The 25,909-nt window shown below is 38.8% G+C and overlaps 1 protein-coding gene across 3 annotated transcripts in view; it reads right to left on the bottom strand.

The window, feature by feature from the left end:
* fnip1 (folliculin interacting protein 1) overlaps positions 1 to 25,909 on the bottom strand; it is a 96,845-nt gene that overhangs the window by 53,583 nt on the left and 17,353 nt on the right. For 2 of the 3 annotated variants that reach the window (XM_063053263.1, XM_063053265.1), the window contains exons 2-6: positions 15,631 to 15,748; positions 10,144 to 10,281; positions 5,981 to 6,081; positions 5,534 to 5,608; positions 4,180 to 4,268 (exon numbers count right to left, since the gene is read on the bottom strand). In XM_063053263.1, the coding sequence (XP_062909333.1) occupies positions 4,180 to 4,268; positions 5,534 to 5,608; positions 5,981 to 6,081; positions 10,144 to 10,281; positions 15,631 to 15,748 (521 nt within the window). Of the gene's footprint in view, positions 1 to 4,179; positions 4,269 to 5,533; positions 5,609 to 5,980; positions 6,082 to 10,143; positions 10,282 to 15,630; positions 15,749 to 19,240; positions 19,596 to 25,909 lie in introns of those variants that run through there. The other variant, XM_063053264.1, reaches the window with a different exon arrangement.

The raw sequence follows: 25,909 nt of genomic DNA, 5'->3' as shown, positions 1-25,909 counted from the left end.
GTATATTGTGCTGCATATTAACGTGCGGAGTCCCGCGCAGTGCTTAAGTTAATCACTAAAAGCAGCTGAGGTAAGGTATACCTTTGTAGGATTGGCCAAGGGAAAAACATCAAGTCTTCAAAGTATATCATTTAATGAGAACCCCAAATCAGAACAGTAGCAGCTCAGGTCCCATTTGCAGGTAGGGGACTGCTGAAATTTAAACATCCAAGACTGTGCACTTAGCAGCATAAATAAAAATAGATGAACTTACACTTACAGTATAACCATTTAGTATTTAGAAGTCAGGTAGGATATTGTCAGTGGGAAAGGTACTTTGCAAAAAGTATTCTTGATTTTATTTTTTAAAAAAAGGGGGGGGATCTTATCTCATAGCTGCCAACTCAAGTTTAGAAAATCTTCATTTCCAAGTTCAAAGTAAATTTATTATCAAAGTACATTTATTATCAAAGTTTCAGGCATTCACAGTTGATACAAAGAATCAATGAAAAAAATGCACACACAAAACATAAATAACCAATGTGCAAAACCAACAAACTGTGCAAATATAATAATAAACAACAAACATGGAGAACATGCGATAAAGAGTCCTTGAAGGTGAGGTAATAGGAACAGTTCAGTGTTTGGAGAGAGTGAAAGTGAGTGAAGATATCCCTTCTGCTTCAAGACCTTGATGGTTGAGGGATAACAACTGCTTCCAAACCTGGTGGTATTGGTCTTGAGGCTCCTGTACCTACTTCCTGATGGCAGCAGCAAGAAGAGAACATGGCCTGAATGGTGGGGATTCCTTGAAGATGGATGCTGTTTTCCAATACCACCACTGCCTATAGATGTGGTCAGTGGTGGGGAAGGCATTATCCGTGTGGATTAGGCTATATCCACTACTTTTTGTTGGCTTTTCCATTCAAGAGCCCACATAATGTAACCAGTCAGTATACTTTTCACTGCACATCCTTTTTTTTCAAATTAAGTTTTTTTTCAAATATATAAAGAGCAAAAGAGAGGTGAGAGTGGATATCAGACCACTGGAAAATGACGCTGGAGATAGCAATGGGGGACAAAGAATTGACAGAGGAACTTAAGGTTTTGTATGTCTTCACCATGGAAGACACTGAAAGTATGCCAGAAATTCGAGAGTGGGAAGGGGGGGTGGGGTGGGGGGGAGGCAGAAGTGAGTGCAGTTGCTGTTACTAAGGAGAAGGTGCTCAGGAAGGTGAAAGGTCGTGGGCCGGCTGGTGGCGCAATGACATCAGCATCGGACTCTGGAACGAAGGTTCCCGGGTTCAAACCCAGCTGGGTCCGCTTCTGAGTACGCTTTCCATCCAACTCGACCTCATAAAATAAAAAAGGGAAAAATACTGCGAAATGTCTGTGTGAGGAGTGATGCACCACACAGTCTCTCTCTCTCTCGCTCCACACCTTGTAAAGGCACAAAAAAAGAAATCGTCCCGCCAACATCGCACATGCACGGATGCAGACGCCAAAAAAAAAGGTGAGAAGTCTGGTAAATAACTTACAACGACCAGATGGACTACACCAGTTCTGAACGACGTAGTTGAAAAGATCATCAAGGCATTAAAATGATCTTACTAGAATCACTACATTCTGGAATGGTTCTGGAGGATTGGAAAACTTCAGATGTTTCTCCACTCTTTAAGAAGGGATGGAAGCAGAAGAGAGAAAATGAGAAAACCAGTAAGCTTGACATCAGTGGTTGGGAGGATGCTGGAGGCCATTATTAAGAATAAGATTTCAGGGCATTCGGTGGCACATGATAAAATACGCTAACGTCAGCATGATTTCCTCAAGGGGAAATCTTGCCTGACAAATCTGTTGAAATTCTTTGAGGAAATAAGCAAGAAGGACAAAGGAGAGTCAGTTGATGATGTTTACTTGCATTTTCAAAAGGCCTTTGACGAGGTGCTACATGAAGCTGCTTAACAAGAGCCCATGGTATTACAGGGAAGATACTAGCAAGGACAGACCATTGGCTGACTAGTAAGGAGACAAAGAGTGGGAATAAAGGGGACCTTTTCTGAGTGGTGCCATGTAGTGGTTGGTGTTGGGGCCACTTCTTTTCATGTTATATCTCAATGACTTAGTCAATGGAATTGATGATTTTGTGGCTAAATTTGCAGATGATACAAGGACAGACTAAGGGGCAACTAGTGTTGAGGAAGTAGGGAGTCTGCGGAAGGACATAAGACAGAATAGGAGAATGGGCAAGGAAGTGGCAGATGGAATATAGAGTAGGAAGTGTATGGTCACGCACTTTGGTAGAAGGAATAAAGGCGCAGACTAATTCCTACACACAGAAAATACAAAAATCAGAGATACAAAGGGACTTGGGAATCCTTGTGCAGGATTCACCAAATGTGCCTGGTAACTTGTAGGTTGAGTTGGTTGTTGAGGCAGGCAAATGCAATGTTAACAGTCATTTCGAAAGGACTAGAGGAAGTGAGTAAGGATGTAATGCTGAGGCTTTATAAGGTATTGGTCAGATTGCATGTGGGAGTATTGTGAACAGTTTTGGGCCCCTTATCTAAAAGATGTGCAGGCATTGGAGAGGGTACAGAGGAGGTTCACGAGAACCATCCCAGGCGTAAATGGGTGAATATATGGGGAGCATTTGATGGCTCTGGCCCTGTACTCGCTGGAGTTTTGAAAACTGATGGTGGGGGGGGGGGGGAATCTCATTAAAACCTATTGAATATTGAAAGGTCTGGATAGAGTGGATATAGGGAGGATGTTTCCTATAGTGGGTGAGTCTAGGACCAGAGGGCACAGCTTAGAAGGATGACCATTTAGCACAGAGATAAGGTGAAATTTCTTTAGCCAGAGGGTAATGAATCTGTGGAATTCATTGCCAGCAGTTGTGGAGGCCAAGTCATTAAGTATATTTGTAGCCGAGACTGTTAAAGTGGGTAGGTTCTTGATTAGTCAGTGTGTCAAAAGCTGCAGGGAAAAGGCAGGAAAATAGGATTGAGAGGGATAATAAATGAGCCATTATGGAATAGCAGAGCAGATCTGATAGACTGACTAGCCCAACCCTGCTCCTAGTTGGTCAGTTTTAGATAATATGCCGGATCTTAGTAAACTCCTAAGAAAGTAGAAGCACTGCCATACTTTCTTTGTAATGGCACTTACATGCTGGGCCCGGGACAGATCCTCTGAAATGTTAACACCAAGGAATTTGAAGTTGCTGACCCTCCCCATCTCTGATCCTCTGATGAAGACTGGCTCATGAATCTCCGGTTTCCTCCTCCTGGAGTCAATAATCAGCTTCTTGGCCTTGCTGACATTGAGCGAGATGCTGCTGTGGCACCACTCAGCCAGATTTTCAATCACCCTCTGATATGCACACAAGAAAGGTTTCGGCCCAAAACGTTGATTGTTTACTCTTTTCCATAGATGCTGCGTGGCCTGCTGAGTTCCTCCAGCATTTTCTGTGTTGCCTATATGCACACGTTTGGTGACGCCATCTTTACAAGAAGTCCTCTCTTCACGGCGTTGAGGCTATGAAGACTGCCCCAGCTGCTGTGCCCCGTGCCTGGTAATATGATGAACTAATAATTGAGACTTTTGGGCCTACTGCAGGCCGCTCCGGGGTTCGGATTTGAGGACTCAATTCGGTTTGCAATGTTGTTTCTCGCTTCAATTGTTTACACAATGTGTTTTTTGTTAATTTTCTCTTGTGCATCGGGTGTTGGTCTTTTTTTTTCTCTTATTGGGTTCTTTCAGGTTTCTTGCTTTGTGGCTACCTATGAGCAAACAAATCTCAAGGTTGTATAATTTATACATTCATTGATAATAAATGTACTTTGAACTTTTGAATATGCTGATTTGTCACCACCTTTGATTCAAGTCAACAGTGGTGTTGTCAGCAAATTTAAATATGGCATTAGATCTGTGCTTAACCTCACAGTCATAAGTATAAAGCGAGTAGAGCAGGGGGCTAAGTATACAGCCTTGTGATACACAAAATTTATACATGAATTTTGCTAATAGAGCTGATCAAAGGACATGCATGCCCTTGCATTCATTCGATTAGATGCCAACTGCCTAGGTCAGATCCACAGACATCTTTAAACCTGAGGAGGGGAGAGTGATCTGTAAGATTGACTCCTCCCTCCAAAGGAAGCATATGAAAGCATTAACAAGCTCAAAAGTGAAACTTACCTACAAGACTGTTCATCAGATTATTCTGATCTGAGCAAGGTTTTGATGTGGTAGTATCTTGATTAATGAATTCAAGGCTGTCTTGTAACCTTAAAGTACAATTAAAATTCACATATAATTCTTTGACAAGACGACATCTCACACAAGGCAGAAAAGATTCCCAAGATATTGACCAATACCCAATTTATTAAGCCAGAGATTTCTACACAAAATTTATCTCAAACCACCTGCAAGAGTTCATTCATAAGCAAATTTAAAAATAAAGCACAGAATAATGCTTCTTTAGTACCTTGAACACAAGAGATTTCAGATGTTGGAATCTGGAGCAGCTCAAGGATAGTTAGATAAATTTTAGCACTGAAGGAACTCAAGTGTGTCAGGCAGGATAAATGGACAGAAATGGACAATCAATATGTTGGGTTGAGACCCTTTATCTATACCGATCTAAATGAAATAGCAAATATATAATGGTGGTGGGAAGAGTGGAGGCTGATAGCCAAATGAGGGAGTGATTCAAACTGTCCTCCCACAAAAATCATGCTTGTTCCAATTATTTGCCATTACAAATGTCTAATTTAATTTTTATGCTTTTTCTCCTTTCACAATTTACTACAGAGAGAGTTTATAGTGATTTGCTGCTAACCCAGCTTGATAACATCACAGTAATCGTACAGCAGAGATTCCTTGAATTAATGCCTGATAGCATCAGGAAAACTCTGACAAATGATCGCTAAGTCTTTGTTGGAAGCTTTCTGGTAAGTCATTGCCCATTGTTCCCTTATCAGTTCTGGCAAAAAGTTTGTATTCCAATCTTACCAATTGTATTCAAAAGTGTACAGAAAAATATTTGTTAAAACCAAAATAAAGTAAATCCACTCATATCCAAATGAGACAAATAATTTTTGAATCAGCAGCCATCTTTCCAGAGAAACAAAAAAAAATGCTGGACTGTAGCTTATAAGGTACTGTTATGTCTCTTGGTGTGTGGCTCACTGCGTGGGTTGCAAACTTGGTTTGCCCATAATTGTTTTTGTTCCCGTCTTCCAACAGGGGGGAAAGAAAGGCAAATCTAAAAATGGTATTTTAGTTACTATCTGAAAATTAGACTGCCCACTGTGGCCAACTGGAATCTTATATCAAATCTTCCCAAAATATTAACCTGTTTTACTTTCAGGTGTAAACATCTACAGTGCATCCTTGTCATGTTTCTTTTATTATATATTTTCAGCATTCTTCTTCTTTCAAAAATTTTCTGATGTTACAAAAACCTAAACATTTTACTAGTTAAATGATCCAATACAGGGAATGTGAAAGTCAATTTAATTTCATCTTATTTAATAGAAATGGTACCCACGTATTCAAACTTCCAGTCACACTACCTCCAGTGCGAGCTGTGAAAACCTTGCTGAGCATTAATTGGGGTGGAGACCTAGAAGAGGGGGAAAAATAGCAAGGTTTAATTATTTGGAAAATAGCACACGTACATGAAAAAAAAATTTAAAAATTAAATGCCAAATTACATGATACCCAAAAATCGGTGCCCACCCAACACTTTAAAGCATGCTTAATATAGAGTCTAAATCAGTGGTTCCCAACCTCCAAACTGGCTAATCAATCAACCCCAAAGTCATGTTATAATCTGGGTCAAACTGTGAATATCAGACAAAATCTAACATTTGGCTGGATTGTTTTTAACCAAATAAACCTAGCCAAATTTTAGATTTTATTTCTTAAAAGAGCAGTATGAACTGTGTATTGGCTACATAAAGATTTTACAGTGTGTTAGAACAATTACTCTCACCGTATCTGGTGAATTTTTAACGTGGAACCTTTGTAGCTCATTGCCACAGAACCAAACATCATCTCTTCAAGCATGCTGGCATCAGAGGATTGTCGAGAGCTCTGGAAAATCAGATTTAAAAAATAATAAAGGTTGCTTAAAAATCATTTTAGCAATTATTTTATCTGAACATTACAAAAGATAAAACGATATCCAACCTTAAAATATTCAATTATGTACTGAATTGTTGGGGCTGAGAAACTTTTTTTGGCCAGTTCTACTTAAAAATAATAATGAAAATCACATTATGTGGAGAGACATGGAACAACAACTTAAACATTAACATAGCAAGGCTGAGTCACTGTACATTATGTGCACAATATTGAAGAAATGTTGGCACAAATATTTCTGTAAAAACTATCCCTTCCTCAAGGTGTCAACATTTTGACAGTTAAGAATGTATTCAAGCTGCCAAAAAAAGCCAGTGCTCACTTTGTAAAGAAGATCCTTATATAGATTCCAAGGATATATTATTTATGGGAACAACAAAAACGCGGTTCAGTAAATATTGATCTTACTGTCAACAATCCTCCTATTTCCTTTTGAAATGTACTGTTTCCATTTTCTTACAGTATATTAGACACATTTTATACTTTAGCCTCATAGTACTTATCATGATTTCTTTGCCATTTCTGTAGGTACAATTATTCAAATTAGAACGGAACATATTTTACTGAAGAAACCCTTTCCCAAATTAAAAATCATTGTTCATTAGACCTTAAGACACAAGAGCAGAATTGGGCCATTTGACTCTTCCAGTGTGCTCCACCATTCATTCATGGCTGATTGATTTTCCCTCTCAACCCTATTTTCCTGTCTTCTCCCCATAACCTAATGCCCTGACTAATCTGAGAGTAGCACATTAACATAGTGGTAAGTGTAAAGCTATTACAACGCCAGCAACCCAGGTTCCATTCCCGCCACTCCATGTCAGGAGTTTCAAAGTTCTCCAGGTGACATGTTATTAAGCACAACAATGTATCAAATTCATTCCATGTATTACACACAACTTTAAATAGACTCATATAACTGTAGTAATGACAAAAAAATACCTATAGCATAAACAAATGGTAACTTCTACTTCAGCCTCTATGATAGGTTCTGCACCCCATCATTCCTTCTCCTTCACTGCCAATTCCTTACCTGGGTTTCTCTCTTTTTTCCTTCCCTCATCCACTGCACCCCCACCCTCCATTTTAGAATTTGCCTTAGATCTATTTCTTTCCTCATTAAAACCGTCATCTGGGAAACCAACCCCCCCCCCCCACAAAACAATGCACCCAAAATCCTGTTGTGCTGGGCTACAGCGCACAGAGGAATTGCGATAGTTTGTCCAGATTATTAAATAAACTGTTATGCCTTAAACCACAAAAGCAGGGAGTGAAGCAAGTCTTAATCTAAAAGCTTCCAAAAAAAATCAGACAAAATGTGAGAGCTGGCTTAAAAATGAGTCTTTAAATTAATTTTCCAAACTTTATATAAAAGTTCTTTGTCTGTACCAACTTACATTACCAATTTCTTTTGCATTCTGTATTCAGTGTTTTTTTAAAGTCCAGAGTCCATGATACTCCTTCCAGCACTGACTCCCCTTCTGTAACATTAGATTGGTCTTGTCTATGAGTTAAGATTTCTATTAGTTTCTCATTTTTTTCCCTAACCATCACTATTCACAATCTCATCCTTTGACTCCAGTATTTTCTCCTGCCTTTTCATCAATCCACCCACATAGGAGACCCATGGCACTCTTCCCTGCTTAACACTCAAAATCAGTGTTATATTTTTGTTTTTGTATGTGACCTCAGACTGTGTTACTCAACTTTTTGTTTAGTCATCTCTTTTACGGCGTTCCCAATCTTCAAATTGTAACATGCAAGTGTTTCCCTCCACCCCCCGCCGCCTCCAATTTCCTCCCACAATCCAAGGATGTACTGGATGAGTTAATTGGTCATTGTAAACTGTGCCATGATTTGGTCTGGGTTAATCAGGGGTAGGTGGGGAAGCATGGTTCAAAGGGGTGCAAGGGCCTATTCTGCGCTGCATCATTAAATTTAAGAAGTTGCTGAAGGAACCCAGCAGGTCAGGCAGCATCAAGAGAAGTGAATAAACAGTCTTTGTTTCAGGCAGAGACCCTTCTGCATGACTGGAAAGGAAGGGGGAAGACACAAGAGTACAAAGGTGGGGGTGGGAGGGAAGGGGAAAGAGGACTAGCTAGAACTAGGAGTCCCATCCTGGAGTCCACAGATTCCTTGCTTAACGGTATTCATCCATGGCATAAAAAAAAAAGACTGGGAACTACCAAGCTCGAAAGTCTCAGGTTAAGTCAGGTGGGTGAGGAATCTGATTGGAGAGGAGAGTGGGCCATAGGAGAAAGGGAAGGAGGGGCAGCAGGGGGAGTTGATGGGCAGGTTTGGAGAAGATGGAAGTGGCCAGAGTGGATTAATAGAAAAGGGAAGGGCAAGGGAAAAAAATTACCAGAGGAGAAACTGATGTTTATGCCATCAGACAGAACTTGAAGTGTTGCTCCTCCATCAAGAGTGGCCTCATTGTGGCACAGGGGTCAGCCATGGACCAACTTGTCAGAACTGGAATGGGGACAGGAATTAAAATAGTTGGCCATTGGGAAATTCTGCTTTTGGTGGATGGAGTGGAGATGCTCAACAAAGCGATCCCAAATTTACATTGGATCTCACCAATGTAGAGGAGGTTGCATTGGGAGCACTGGATACAATAGACGCAAGTGACTGTTGCCTCATCTGGAAGGACAGCTTGGTGCCCTGAATAGAGGTAAGGGAGAAGGTGAACAGGCAAGAGTCTGTCATTTGCAGGGTTACGTGCCAGGAGGGAGATTAGTGGGGAAAGACGAATGAACAAGGGAATCATGGAGAGAGCAATCCCTGCAGAAGGTGAAGAGTGGGTGGGGGAGGGGGAGGAGGAGGAGGAGGAGGTAAAGATATGCTTGGTGATAGGATCATGTTGAAGATGGTGGAAGTTGCGGAGAACAACGTGTTGGATGCAGAGGCTCATGGGGTGGTAGGCAAGGAAAGAAGAACTATCCCTGTCAAGGCGGCATGAAGATGGATGTTTGGGGAATGGAGGAGATGCAGGTGAGAGCGGCATCAATAGTGGAGGAAGGGTAAACTCATTTTTTGAAGACAGAACACCTTCAACACCTTAATCAATTAGCCTTCATTATTAAATCAATTTCAAAAATTTATCTCTGTCAGCACTTGGTGTCTCATCTTCAAATCTTGTACTCATGTGTCAAATGTGTTTGTTGCTTTCCTATAAGCAAAGCGTGTTGAATTGCATACAATGTACACTTAAAAAGTACTGGAAATATATCCACCAAATATCTCTGCAAAATCCTCCACATACACTGGAGGGATAAGTGAACAAACGTCGGCACCCTCTCAGAGGCCAATATGCTGAATACTGACAAAGGTGGTGCCACTGTAGAGCTCAGACAACAGCTCAGATATTGCCCCAGAGGTAATCCTGGAACATGACCCCATCAATGAACGCCACTGTGATGAGACCTTGCATAGTCACAGATCTCATTTCAAGAGATCTCACGTACACAACCTCCAACCCCATACTTTTCGGTTCTATCCCTTGAACAAGTTCCACAAACAAGATTGCCCTGCTTCTGCCTAGTCCTGGCCCACTGAATTTATCTCCTGATACATTGCATTTATCTTGTCTCACCTTTTCTAGTCCCTTCCCACCTACCTTTGGGACATCTCCACCATTTTGAGAGCCCCCAATAACTGTTTTGCAGAGTTCCTGTGTTCGGCTCACAATGGTCACTAACTTCTCTGCTGCATGCCATTCAATTCCGTGTTCTCATTCCCACACTGACCTGTCCATCCTCTACATTCTCCATTGTCAGGGTAAAGCGCAACACAAACTTAAAACAACACCACCTTATACTCTATCAGGGCAGTAAAAAAATCCTATGACATGGACATGGAGTTTTCCAAAATTAAGTAGTCTTCCCTCCCTTATGTTCCATCTGGTATTCACCATCCCCCAAAGTTTCCAATTCTCACTTCCCTTACTTAACATAGTTTTGATAAACTAAAATACAGGAATTAAAATTTGCATTGAGTAACTTTAGGCTTTACCTGGCTCGAGGACTGATCTTTAGAGTTCGAGGAAGATGAGGAGGTGGATGAGAAGCTATCTGATGAACTGATACAAGTATTGCATTTTGAATGACAATATTTCTCCAGAATCTTCGTTTGGATTTCATTGCAAACCTTCTGTAAAGAGGCAAGTTTTAATTATTAAAATTATTTAGTAAACATTCTGTTAAATCATCTAAAAATTTAGAAAGGAAGAAGATGGAAATGAAAATCAAGCTACTGTTTTGTTTAGTGCATGAATTGCCATGCCTGTAGATGGCAGTGCAAAAGTAACCTTAGCTAAGTGATTACAGTGAAGCAGCTTCATCAGTACTTTACAACGTGCCGCTCATGATGTAGAACTTGCAGGTAACAACACCCAGAACAAAATACATTAACGATAGTGGCAAGGCCTTGCATGCCGGCAGGAGCTTTTCAACATAAATCTATCCTGTGCTGCTTGTGCATCCATAAGACCACTGGAAAAAAGAATCAGAAGCAGACAGCTAAGCCACACCTCTTGGCTTACCCAATCGAGAAAGCAAACAAAGATATTTGGGATATATAGAAGCATTAAAATATCCCAATACGATAAAAAATAAACGACAAAAAAAATTGAACTCTTTTCAAATGTTATCACATTTTAAAGTTCAAAGTAAATTTATTATCAAAATACACGTCACCATATACAACTCTGAGATGCATTTTCTTGCGGGAATGCACAGTAAATCCAAGAAATGCAATAGAATCAATGGAAGACTACACCCAGCAAGATAAACAAACAACCAATGTGCAAAAGACAACAAACTGCAAATACAAAAATAAATAGGGGAAAAAATAATAAACAAACAAACAATAAATAATCAAGAACATGAAGAGTCCTTAAAAGTGAGTCCATATGTTGTGGGAACAATTCAGGGACGGCGGCGAGTGAAATTGAGTGAAGCTATCCCCTCTGGTTGTACAGCATGATGGGTGAGGGGTAATAACCATTCCTGAATCTGGTTCCTGTACTTTGGCAGCAGTGAGAAGAGTAGATGGCCTGGGTGGTGGGGATCTTTGGTGATGGATGCTGTGTAGGTGTGCTCAATGGTGAGCAAGGTGCTACCCACAATGGACTGGGCTGTATCCACTACAAGTTTGTCAAAGTTTTAGATGTCATGGCAAATCTTTGCAAACATGATATAGAGCACTACTATCACAAACAACAGAAAATCGGCAGATGCTGGAAATCCAAAGCAATACACACAAAATGCTGGAGGAACTCAGCAGGCCGGGAAGCATCTATGGAAAAGAGTACAGTTGACGTTTCAGGATGAGACCCGTCTGCTGGACTGGAGAAAAGCAGCTGAGGAGTAGATTTAAAAGGTAGGGGAGGGAGAGAGAAACAGAAGGTGACAGGTGAAACTTGAAGGGGGAGGGATGAAGTAAACAGCTGGGAAGTTGATTGGTGAAAGAGATACGGGGCTGGAGAAGGGAGAGTCTGACAGAAGAGGAAAGAAGAGGCACAAGAGGCACTACTATGCTTTCTTTGTAATGGCATTTACGTACTGAGTCTAGGACAGATCCTGAGCCTCGTGCGCAGGTGCCATTATGAAGAAAGCACAGCAGCACCTCAGCTTCCTTAGAAGTAAAACTGAAAAATGAGAATAAACTCAAAGAATTAAATAACTCTTTAAAATACAAACATTAACTTAATATCTTGCAGCTTTCATCTAACACAAATCGATGGAGAACTTTCTGGGCTAAATCTAAACTGGTGAGATTTTCTTGAATAGATTCTCCAAAAATGTTGCTGAATTATCACATCTATTTCCACTGATGAGCTCTGTAAGGGAGTCTCATGTCAGAGCTTAGTTGGCAATGCATCAGCAAATAGCTGTGAATTAGTATGACATAGCCAGTCTTCATACGTGCACACGGGGAAATCCCAAACAGTGGCATTTCCTAACAAAAATCCAACCACAATTTCCATCACACATTCACAGCTAAAATTATCTAATTTTGGAATCCAAGGAATTTTCTGGGAAAATGCAGCTGAGGAATTGCAATTAAATACCAATTTTAAACTCCTCGACTTTAAGTCAGTGACTTTAAATTGCTCTATGTTATCATTTCTGCTCTCCCAAACTCTGCACCAAAATAATCTAATGGTTAACCCATAACAAGGCCACCTCAGAAATCATAAAAAGTCAATCCCCCACATTATCACTCTTCTCCTCCCCAAGTGTCTTCTCATCCAAGGTTACTGAAGTGACCTGGCTTACCTCTTTACACCCATTCCTCATTTCTCTCCCTTTTCCCAGTCCCACACCCACTGTAGTCACTCATTTGTCCTCAAGAAATCGTTTTCAAAAGTTCAAAGCAAATTTATTATCGAAGTACATACATCTCCCCATATACTATCTTGAGATTCATTGTCTTGCAAGAACCCACAGTAAAACAAATGGGGAATTTTAGGTTCCCCATTTGCAATCCGAAAGATACATCCAACATCTGTTTAATTTTCCAATTCAGAACTTCAGGTTTCTGGTTAAAGATTTTATCTACATTTAATTCCTTCATCCAGAGCACTGAGTTATTGCAATTTGATGACCACCCTCAAGGAAGCTCTTCAATCTGAAATTATAACTAAATTACCTAAAAGTGAACTATTACACAAAATCACAAGAAATCCTCATGTACTTAAAACTCTATTTGACATTTACTCCCCCTCCTAATCTCCTATTCACTTTTGAAAAGAAAAATGCAAAGTAGAAATCAAATATTAGTCAAAAGGTTCAACTACTCAAATAAAGTGCTCATTAAGAAACTACGTTTAAGATTTTTTTTAAGATCAGAATGTTTCTCAAAAGAACTGCAACTGCTTCTATTTTTTTTAATTCAGACTCATTTTCATAACATCAGTCACCAACACATCATGCTGTTGAATGATAATCATATGACTTCCTTAAAAACTCGTGAGATAAAACTGCACAGAGACCAGAAAGAAATATTTCTTTCATCATTCTTACCACATGGTAAAGCACACATCCAAGTTGGGGGTGGGGGGGGGTGTGGAGCCTGGGATATAAAATATTGGCATTTTGGTGTTTATATTTCAGATGTCAATTGCCCATGAGATTTTGTTTTACTGTCATGAAGGGAAAATAGACTGCATAGCTTTAAAAGCTTTTGGATCATGTAAACAAGGAAACTATTGACCTATCGATTTTTTGATGTATAAACAGACCTCAAAAATTCACTTTCACTATTTTCAGCAAACAATGGACAATAGATTATTTTCCATTCAAGTCACAAATAAAATTATACAATTACATTTTATAGATTTAAAGCAGATGATGTAAAACATCAATTATGAATTATGAATTCCTGTATTTTGCTTTTCAAATGCTCAGAACATCCACAAAGCAATTTACAACCAATTCTACTATCTTAGAGTTAGGGCTATAAACCTTGACACATCAGTAGTAACTTGGAACTGCCTTGTAACTTTTTGTTTTGATTGGATTTACTCTTGCTCAGTTTTACAACCCTTGGGCATCTCCAACAGACGCAGCACAAAATGATTCCTTATCGAGACCACAGATCTTTAGGGAGGGGAAGAAATACACAGATCAGGTCCTATAATAAATCTTAATATATTATGACTGCTGTTTCTGCTCCATAATACACCGCTCACTCAAAAGGCAAACGTGATCGTAAAGAGAGCTTTACGAGAAGTAAAGAGCTTTACGAGAGGTGGAGTTGTGGATAATGACACAAACACGAGGAATTCTGCAGATGCTGGAAATTCAAGCAACACACATCAAAGTTGCTGGTGAACGCAGCAGGCCAGGCAGCATCTCGAGGAAGAGGTACAGTCGACGCATCGGGCTGAGACCCTTCGTCAGGACAATGAAGTGTGGATAATGAAGTAGGTTTTCAAAGCTTGCAGAGAGATTTAGGCCAGTTAGAAGAGTGGGCTGAAAGATGGCAGATGGAGTTTAATGCCGATAAATGTAAGGTGCTACATGTTGGTAGGGCTAATCAAAATAGGACATACATGGTAAATGGTAGGGCATTGAAGAATGCTGTAGAACAGAGGGATCTAGGAATAATGGTGCATAGTTCCCTGAAGGTGGAATCTCATGTGGATAGGGTGGTAAAGAAAGCTTTTGGTATGCTGGGCTTTATAAATCAGAGCACTGAGTAGAGGAGTTGGGATGTAATGCTAAAATTGTACAAGGCATTGGTAAGGCCAAATTTGGAGTATTGTGTACTGTTCTGGTCACAGAATTATAGGAAAGATGTCAACAAAATTGAGAGAGTACAGAGAAGATTTACTAGAATGTTACCTGGGTTTCATCTCCTAAGTTACAGAGAAAAGTTGAACAAGTTGGATCCTTATTCTTTAGAGTGTAGAAAGTTGAGGGGGGACTGGATAGAGGTATTTAAAATTATGAGGGGAATAGATAGAGTTGACGTGGATAGGCTTTTTCCATTGAGAGTGGGGGAGATTCAAACAAGAGGACATGAGTTGAGAGTTAAAGGGCAAAAGTTTAGGGGTAACATGAGGGGGAACTTCTTTACTCAGAGAGTGGTAGCTGTGTGGAACGAGCTTCCAGCAGAAGTGGTTGAGGCAGGTTCGATGTCATTTAAAGTTAAATTAGATAGCTATATGGACAGGAAAAGAATAGAGGGTTATGGGCTGAGTGCAGGTAGGTGGGACTAGGCGAGAGTAAGAGTTCGGCACGGACTAGATGGGCCGAGATGGCTTGTTTCCGTGCTGTAATTGTTACATGGTTATATGTTAGTCTATGGAGAAAAGAGATGCCATTACTGTTAACTCTCCTCTAAGACTGACCAAGACACAAGCACAAGTCACAGGTGATACATGGTTTCTTTTTCGCAAACAACAGGAATTCTGCAGATGCTGGAAATTCAAGCAACACACATCAAAGTTGCTGGTGAACGCAGCAGGCCAGGCAGCATCTGTAGGAAGAGGTGCAGTCGACGTTTCAGGCCGAGACCCTTCGTCAGGACTAACTGAAGGAAGAGTGAGTAAGGGCCAACTTTCAAATCCCTTACTCACTCTTCCTTCAGTTAGTCCTGACGAAGGGTCTCGGCCTGAAACGTCGACTGCACCTCTTCCTATAGATGCTGCCTGGCCTGCTGCGTTCACCAGCAACTTTGATGTGTGTTGCTATGGTTTCTTTTTAACTGTTTTCACTACCTTTTCTCAATGCAATATGATAAATCCACATGACTGCCAGTAAAAATCATGCAACATTGCAATGGGGAATTATGAGACATTGGTTTGGAGGCAGCCACTGCTGGGATATAAGTGATTACCATTTTTGATAAGGAAATAAAAGTTCAGAAATTGTCTTGTGTAGTTTCTGTTAGAATACTTCAGACCCAATTAAAATATTGTAGAACTACATAGGTAAAAGGTGTTTTATTCTATCTTAATCTTTAGATAAATAGGAAAAAAATCCAACTTACTGAAGATGAAGTTTCTTCAGTTTTCTTGGAATCAAACAGCACATTTCTCCCCCGTCGCTCACAATCCTGGTAGACTAGAAGTCTTATCTGGCTGGGATTGAATTCTGGAGCAGGCCAGCTTGAAAGAAAATGGTCACATGGTGATTGATAACTAATACAGAAATTTATATTTACTGGCAATTTATAAGTTGCTAATATGAGTTAGAGTGACATCCCAGAAAACTTGATCACATATTTACAATTTGCTTTCTAATCTCCCTTGAGTTTTGCAAGGATTTGCCAAGATTAAAGTCTGTCACGAGCCTTGTGGCCCATTAGACCCGTGCTTATGCCAGTTTCCATGGCGGAACGAGTACGAAACTCCCGCCCAGATAGGACGCCAGTTAACCTGTTAAATGTGAGGTTAACCCCCAGGACTTTTGCCAGTACCCATTCTCAGCTGGGTGACTGGAGCATTGCTCAAGGACACACACTCTGCCTCGACTGGGGCTCGAACCCACGACCTTCGCTAGTCCAATGCTCTAACCACTTGGCCACGTGCCACACAAGGATTTGTCCAAGACAAGACTTTATTTTGCTGAAAACCAAACCAAGGATGGATTGATGGAAGGCATATACCTACAATAATGCAGAAAAACATAATATCTATGTACTTTAATTGAGCAAATTATAATAACTTGCTCATAATAACAAGTTTTCCAAGATCTCTACCTTTTTGGATTGTATTTTTGTTATACTGCTGAAACTGCTCTTTTTGACAGGGTGGCCTACAGAGACCCAAAAATTCCTCACTAATAAGCCAATAGCTTCAGTGCACAGAGAAGATGACTCTAAATGTTCACATACTTCTCATGGCAAGTTAGGAAACTATTTTCGCTACCAGTTTCTGGAATCTCACATCCTTTCAAAAATCATCAAATCTTAAATAAACATCATCAACCTACTGGGAGGAGATGTAAGAACTAAGCAGTGGAAATCACAAACAAAGACAATTATTTCATCCTCTACAATATTGCATGGAAATAATCAGTAAGAAAAAATAAATTCCTCCTCCCACTAGCCCTTGTACTCCTCCACCATCAGACTGTCAGAGGTCGAAAGCATTCTGTAAATGATCTTTAGGAATGTATTGTGCATTGAAGAGTTGCAGTTCAGCAAAGTAACATTTCTGAAAATAACTTGGGCCAACATAGGCAAAAAAAAATAATTTAGGGTGTGGCATACTTACAGGTTCACATTACTGAACTGCTAGTAGATCTAATTGTGTGATTTAATTCTGAATCATTTAGGGAAAAAATTGCATGACTGATTAATGGAATTACAAGATGTTTATTGAAGTATGCTATTTAGGCTGAGAAAATGAATTGCTTTTGCTTGTCTCAAATTTCTCAGCTGTGTATTGGAACAAATGCAGAAGATTACATGCCTAGCTGAGAGAATAAACAACATATTGTATTAAATGAAATCTCTAGAATGCTGGCATAGCACAAAGCTTAGAGATTCATGCTACATAGTGCATTACTTTCATCAGTAATATTTATAGCTTTCCTGCCCACTCGCCTGCTTTACTCATTACAATGCTGCTTGAATTTTCAATTCAGAACCAAGCCCATCTTCATACTACTTCTTAACTTAAACTTTAAACATAAGAAAGGGACTGAGTGCCATGGAGAGAGAGCGAACTGTTTTCTCCTGATCCCACCATTCTAGAGTCAGAAGTCAAATGGCTAACAAATGTGAGCAACTATACATTTACATATTAAAGGTCCAAAACCAAATGAGTTTGAGAAGTATGAAACCAATATTTATTGGATGCAAAACATTTATCTCCCATCCAAAGGTAGCACTAAGGTAGCTGGCAAAACAAAAGATTCAAAAGAAAACAGATGTTTTCTTCAATGAGGCAGATAATGTTTTACTTTGTAGTTATAATGTAAAATTATTACAGAATTAATATTAAAATACATGGAGGATATTAGTTTCTTTAACATATGCAAATGTGCTTCACAGGAACTTTCATAAAATTTAACACCAAGTCACATTAGGAGATGACACAAAGAGAAGTTTTTTGATGGAAAGCTTAAAGGAAGCATGAGAAATTGCAGAGTTTAGTACTTGTCAACCCAAGGCATGATAACCAGGAAGAGCAGATTCAGTTGGAATGAATGAAAAGCCAGAACGCAGGGTTGCACATGGTTTGTACAGTGCAAAGTTTGGAGCAGTGTGCGATGTGTCAATGCATATCAGAAAACAAAGGGATTGAAAGCCAACAGGGCTTACTGTGAGACATTGCTTGAACAGCTGAGTTTTGGATGGCCAAAAGTTTACAACATTAACACGAAGGGCTGTAGTCAGAAAAAAAACAAACACATGGGTATAAATAATTGCAGCAAATGATCTGAAGTAGGGATAGAACTGGGGAAGAATAAATGGATGGCTTTATTGATAGTGTGCCCAACTGGTTTGAAGATGATCTCAGGTCAAAGGGCTAAAGAATAGAGATAATGCCCACTGAAGAACAGTAGCTATACTAGGAGTGGACTATGTCATCCTTTAGGATATCAATAATTGCATCTGCTATAACTAGAAATTTGATAGTGCTATAATTACTCAAATATGACAAACAAGACAAAATCTGCAGATGCTGTAAATCAAGGTAACACATGCAAAATACAGGAGAAAACTCAGCATATCCTGAAGAAGGGTCTTGGACTGAAATGTCGACTGTTTACTCTTTTCCATAGATGCTGCCTGGCCTGCTGAGTTCCTTCAGCATTTTGTGTGTGCTACCTTCTACATTGTGTTTTTTTCCTCCTCCAAAATAATAACACATGTCGGGATACTTAATATAATGAATTCTGTCTTCTAATATTTCTCCACATATAACTTTAAAGGAACATAGTGGTGACAGAACAGAGATACTATTTATCAGAGTTTGAATGCACTATAAACAGAACTGCCTAATGCTGGGTGCCAGAAATGGATAAGGCCACTTCCTAGCACTGATGTCTCTCATTTAAATTTGCACAAAGCAAAAATCACATATGAAGTTACTCAGCTGCAGCAAAATCCAATTAGATCTTGTTAACCAAATTCTATGATAACCATCCTTCAATTTGTAAACTGGTAAATAAAACAATAAAACTTACAACTGGTTTTAAAATCCTGTGAGATAAAAAGGCAGAAATGCAGCATTTGCTACCTCAGTATTACAAATTCTCTCAGATCACTTTTCCAAAAGATTATGACACAATTGGTCTGGAACATAAAAATGTATTTTGTCTCAAAATTTTAACTTTTCCCTATATAGCAGCACAATTCTATGAAGTCTCACAAATCTTCTGAGAAGCAGAAGCACATCCCTCATACGGTACGGTTTGCACACAATTTCAGTAAAAGAAAAATGTTAAAAGCAACATTTTCTACTGTTGGGTTTACAAAAATAAACCCCTAAAGTTTCAGCCTCTTAATCCTGCTTAAATGCAATATTTCAAAAGAGTTGGATATAACAAGGAATCTTTCATAAAGAATCTTAGCTGTTCGAAGATTTAAAAGATTAAGAGAATACTTAATGCACAAGATCAACACCAGCAGTTATTTTAAAGTATACCTGGGTAACATTGTTGCTTGGGAAGTCCAGCAATGTAATCCACAGAAAGGTTTCTTTGCTTGCACACCCTTACTAATAATAGCTCTGTATTAGGTTCATCCTGCAGCACAAGGCTGTCAGGTGACACACACACAGTGATGTGAACACTCTGTCAAAGGTAATTCCATGTTCAACCGCACAAACTGCACAGGAGCTTGTAATTTTCTAGATTCTTGGTTACAGCAGATGTTGCATAGTCTAGTCACTCCACAACTGGAAAACATTACTTGTTTCGAGATCAGAGCTATTTGTTCTTTACAGCAGTACAATCTTGTTCCCAAATGGTCATGCAGATGAATAATTAGGAAGAACAGCAAAAGGCACAACTCCAGCCCCACCCCTCTCCTCCTCTTCCCAACATTCTTTGATGCATCAGGGTGCCTTGCATAATCACAGATAGGGAGCCTATGTTGACTCAAGAACTGGCATATATAACAATCATGTGACCTGACTCAATGTACCACCTGGATCCATATGGAACATTGCCAACCAATCCCTGCATCAGGAAGCCTCCAAAAGCCTGCACTATTCCAAGTAAACTCTACTTTTTTTTTCCATTTCACTCAATAACAAAAACCCTGCACATTCACCCAGCTGAACACAACAGCACTTGTTCAATGTCCTTTGTCTGATATAATAAGGCGTAGTTTATCAAACAATCCTGTGCAATACTGGCTGGTACTGAATTTTTTTTTCTAATCACCCCCTGCCCCATTTTCAAAACAAACCATACTCCATTTTTAAATATGTAATTAGCAACTGGACATCTACCAATAAATGACATTTTAAAAAATCAATTGGTTAAAAAATAAATTAATTTCCTTATACACACTCAAGAATTTCATCCTTTCTTCGAGGATGTCCTTCAAGGATAGTGGAGGGTTATTTAGGGTGATAATAGGAAATATACTTATATCTTTCTTCAGTGGGTTATTGAGTAGCAGTCACAAGGGAAACACAATCTATGATGTATAATACTAGAAACTAGGTCATCACAAGTCTACAGTGCAGTTTAGTTCATTAATTGCTCTTTTTAACCTACTTTACGTAACGTTATCACAACGGACGGCAATACAAGAAAAATGTTCCCAATAATATTAAAGAAAATGTATTACATATAGCATGCAAAAGAGTATTTAAATAACTTCCATAAAACTCAGCACTGTGCATCTATACACTAAACATTATACCATTTAATGGACAGTAATGATAACAATCAAGCGATGTAATTTTGCTTTCTGCATCACTCACATATGGAGTGCTACCAGGTGCCACAGGTTTCCCAAAACATCCACTTCAATCGCCAACCTCTTATAGCCTTCATTCCTTGTTGATCTGCATCTGATATTTCACGTTAGATCAAATTATGGGAAAATATTAGTAGTTTAGTTTGGATGATTTGGGGAGAGCTGAATATTTATTCAAATGTTACAGCTAAGGCTTTCTATCTTTGCAAATTAAATACATCAAATGTTCCTCTAACCCTCATTTCCTCCTTCCATTAGTACCCACAGCTGCTGGCAACTAATGCTGCTTTACCCCCAGAGTCACCAATTGTTCAGTTTCGCTCTCATGCAAGAAGTTTATAGTTTCAAATGACCACTCCAGAGACAAAAATGAAGGCTGAAAGGCTGACGTTCCAGTCCAGTGCCAATAAAGTGCTGCACTGTTAGACAAAGAAAAATCTGCAGGAAAAACTCTCTTTCAGGGAGCATTTATAGAGGGGAAATGGACAGTTGAAGTTTCAATTTGACATATCTTTTATGTGATACTTAAATCACCATCCCATCTAATGAAAAGGATCCAGTAGCACCCTTGCAAAAATGAGAGTGCTATTCTCAATATTTGATCAATACCCATCCCTCAACCAAATCAACATTACTAGATTGTGTTAAGCTGTCCTTTTTTCCTCTCAGGCCACCCAAAAATGTGCTGAATAGCCCTACTGATTAATTAAAACAAACAGTATTTTAAAAAGAGGCCTGAAGACTTTTAAACTGATAGACATGTTAAAAGCAATGGCATTACAGTTGATTTCACACTGCACAAAGTATATGGTTAAAAGTATTTGAACCATATACTTAGATGCAGAATATACAACAATATACAAAGCACAGTTAGATTATGACAATAAGAATACATGGTTATACATATATAGCTTTTTGTATTTGCCAAAGAAATTGCAGAATGATCACTAATTTGCATTTTTCAGAATTCATCACACCCATTATGACAGCAGTAAAAGACTAGCCTATAGTGAAAATTCTTTGAAAATGCATTCCTAACTGCATTGTAATTAAGGTGTGTTGTGTCTATCCAGCTCATGTGACTCTGCTCATGTGTTGTGACTCAATGTCACAAGATAGAAACCAGCTATGAAAAAAAAACAAGGATACAAGTCCCGAACTTTTGATTGCAATAAGATGCATTGTTTACAGCTCAATTTAAATATTCTTCCTTATTTTTAATGCATCTTTTGGCATGATTTTTTGTATTATTTTAAAATAATTTTTTAATTAAAATCCAGGTAAAGACACAGGACAGAATTTGCAGGTTAGCATTTCCCACTTAATTATATAAAATCACGTTCTCCATATCTCATTAGAGAATTAAAATGGGGACCATAGCACAATACACCAACATTAGCTAGTTATCACCAACTAATAAAATCTCATTTAAAGAATACTGAGGAATGGAAGGAGAGGTGAAAGCAGGAAATACCTAATTCACGCCAGCTCTCATTGGTAAACCTCAAAAGGCTTTGTTCAAGTTAGCAGATTGGCAAATTGCCAATGAGTGACATTTTATAATTAAGAGCTCAAATTTCTCAGTTTTTACGTTTGGTATAGTTTGTCAACATTTTCTGACTTTTTTTTAAAAAAGTGTTTGTCAAAATTGAGTATTTGTTTTTCCAAATAAAAGCACTCCAGTCTCTACAAATCTCAAATCAAAACTAGTCACTATGGACTAATTCAAGCTCTGCCTTAATTATTTCCACAAAATCTTCATCTTCTTTCATCAATTACTACCTGCATTTCTGCTCTTTTTCACCAACACCAACCAACTCATCCCACAGACAAGTATAAGGCTGGTCATAAATCTATGTCAGCACCCTGAACTACTATCACTACTATGTCGACTCAGGCCTAGGGGGCCGGCGTCGGACACGATGACGGACTCTCCACTTCTCCCTCTCCCTCATCAGTGTGTTCCGTTCATCTACATTAGCCGCACCGCTGTCTTCTAGGAGCATGTTGACCATAGTCTTGGGAGGGTGTCCAGGGTTCATCCTCCCGTGCTTGGGCTCCCATATGATGACTAGGCTGGCAGGTAGCTCGGGGTGGTGTAGACAGTGCCCCGCTAGTTGCAGTCTTCCCGCCTCGATTTTAGTGGTGAGCATTGGTAGGTTGTCATACAGCTCAACGTTCATCATGTGCTGCTGCCAACTCATGTCAAGAGCCATCTGGAGCATTCGTGTATAGCAACCATCTAGAGACTTTCGCATAGTCTTGGTGAGTGTCCATGTCTCGCATCCGTACATGAGAATGGACTCCATGACTGCTATGAAAATCCTCTTTTCATAGCACTTTGAAAGTTCTATACAACATTAAAGAAAATTAATGACAGTGTCATCTTGAATTTACATTACCAGTGAAGAGTTGTATCAATAGGTTAAAAGAAATCCATTTGGGCTTTCAGGGCCATTTTTAGTGTTCACATATATTAAATGCAAAAAGAAGATGTATTGTTTTAACAAGAACTTGGTTTTTTACCAACATCTGTTTTTTCTATGGTGTGCGCCTTTTGTACCAGTTTTGAAACAATATTGAGAGCAGATGTGGTGCTGAACAGCTGTCTTTTAAAGTATTTATCCATTTCCTGTTTACACCTTCTTCCTTATTTTCTATTCCTCACTGATGTCTTTACCATTCTATTTCATCTAACTCCATCACCTCTTGTCATTTCTCCTCCTACCCCCCTCATCACTCACAGTTCTTTGTTCTCTCTTCTTCCCATACTTTACCCCTTTTCTCATTCAGATGCAAAGACATTGACTCAAAGTACTATCTTTCCTCTCCACAGATAATCTTAATTGCTGCTGTGGATTTTCTTTTTGTATGTTAAGAGAGGGACAAAAGCCTCCTCAACCATATTGGTGTAACAGACCTCAGGAAAGAATGCAGGAAGGCGAAGTTTCTTCTCTATAAAAAACACAATTTTAAACAATGAATTGAGTACCTAAAATAGTTTCCATAAAATTATTTTTCCTGTTTTTTCTAGATTTCACCTATTTCTAACATATGAAGAAGCCATTTGATATTATTCTCCTACCACTATCTAAATGAATCTTACCCAATAGGAGCCACTGAAGCAGCATTGTACTAATCACTAGTTATCTTTCTCCATTCACCTTGTGTCCCTTGAGGTTACTACAGATTATCTTTTAACACACATCAAAGTTGCTGGTGAACGCAGCAGGCCAGGCAGCATCTGTAGGAAGAGGTGCAGTCGACGTTCGCCAGTTAGTCCTGACGAAGGGTCTCAGCCTGAAACATCGACTGCACCTCTTCCTACAGATGCTGCCTGGCCTGCTGCGTTCACCAGCAACTTTGATGTGTGTTGCTTGAATTTCCAGCATCTGCAGAATTCCTGTTGTTTATAGATTTTCTTTTTTTGTGATTAGGCTAATAACAATGGGTTTTTATGCAAATACAAACAAGATTAAGAATCATCAGTGGAAGTATAGACAATTTGGCTTTTCAAGTCCTTTCTGACATTCAATACCAAACTTATGGTCAACCACATCCTACATTCCATATTCCCATTCTACACCCTATCTTGCTGTCTTCAGAGATCCAAATTACTTCCTGATACATGCAATATTTATCAAAAGTACTTCAAAATATGCATTTGAAAGTATTGTCTTAAATAATTTCAATTGCTTGCATAATAAAGAGTGGAATAAAACTTTAGTAACCCAAATTTGTCACAAAAGACCATCTTGAATTCATCTAATATTCTCTTTTTCAGTTTTAAGGGAATAATAACAACCTACAAATAGGTTGCACAACAAACACATGATACTCCCCCCACTTTCTAGAACTTGTACAATGACCTATCATACAAATGATGCACGTATCCTTCCATCATGGTATGAAATAAGTAGATAAAACAAAAGGTATGTGAACTTACAATAACATTTATTTTGTAAATTGATGTTATCTGCCAATAATAAACCTGTCAACCCCACCCTAACCCCCAAAAATATTACAGTAGAATGCCTGATCATGATATATTGGAAAATGTATCACAATATATTGATAAAACTGCAACTAATATGTATTTTCTTAGCCATGGGATCAGAATTATTGCTTAAAAAAAACAAACCTAACTGTTAAGATTTTCAATATTAACCTTATTGATGTACTAATTAAATGCAAAAAAGTGGCAGTTCAATATTAAATTATTGATAAAGCAAACAAAACTCTAAACAGTTGAACAAGGGTCTGCATAAGGGTCTTGAGAGCCCTTAAGTGCTGTCATATTTTAAGTTGTTTTGCATGAATATGATCACATACTGTAAGAGAAACTCTAATCAAAGTATGTCAACGCCACCCATTGTAAAGCCGGAATTGTAAATATTACCATACTCATAGCTATCAAACGTCTAATCTAATCTTGATCTTTTGGTGTGAACTAAAATTGTGCTTACAATGCCTATGGGAGAGCTCATGGAGATTACTGCCGAAGTTTCTATCGTTCTAAATTGAACAAAAGAAAATTTCCAAAATAGTAATCACAGTCAACCAGAGTGCCTTCCTGCACTAAGAACATCTGCCTGTGTTATGACAATGGCATAGCTATGTTGTATGGGGAGCAATCACAACTACAGTGAGGTTTGGTGATTTTAGCTGGACTCCACATGGAGAATTGGAGGGTCACTGAGTCATTGATCTGAAATGTTAACTCCACATGTTCCTCTCTATAGATATTGGCTCACCTGCTGAAGTGCTCACAGCACTTTTGGCATTTTAGTTATTATTAATATAATTACAGCACATGATTCTCACTGAGCTGAATTAATGTCCCAAGTGAAAGGGCACTTTTCTGTCTTTTGATTTTGTACATGCAGTTTAATAAAACTGACTTCAATACAGAATTGGCCAAATGTACAATGATCAAGAACGTGACAACATAGACCTTTGAATTCTCGCATAGACTTAGGACAGATTATGAAATCTAACATGAAATAATGCAAATTATTGAAAATATTGCAACAATCAAAATTATTATGACACTTTACCCAAAATGCTTTAAAGTGGAATTATGATTGGTCTGTATCACCCTGTTGTTTTGGACTAATGCATTTTCTAAAGAGATTGCATCCTGCATGATCACTTTACAACTTATCTTGTGACCAGAAGGATGAAGCATGAATATTTGGAAATGGGAAGTAAAAATGTGCTTTTGGTATCATGTGAATGATATGACTATTGCATTCCCTATTGAAAGGAAGACAAATTCTTGATGCTGCTGACAAGAATCATAGTTGACTCCAAGCGTGCTGTATTGTAATAAAATTATGCATTCATTTCTGCTACTTGCAGGTGTCAAGCAAAGGATTCTGTG

This window comes from Mobula hypostoma, chromosome 7, assembly GCF_963921235.1.
Source record: "Mobula hypostoma chromosome 7, sMobHyp1.1, whole genome shotgun sequence".
NCBI lineage: Eukaryota > Metazoa > Chordata > Chondrichthyes > Myliobatiformes > Myliobatidae > Mobula > Mobula hypostoma.
Note: the sequence above shows the minus strand (reverse complement) of the source record. Positions and strands in the feature narration are given on the sequence as shown.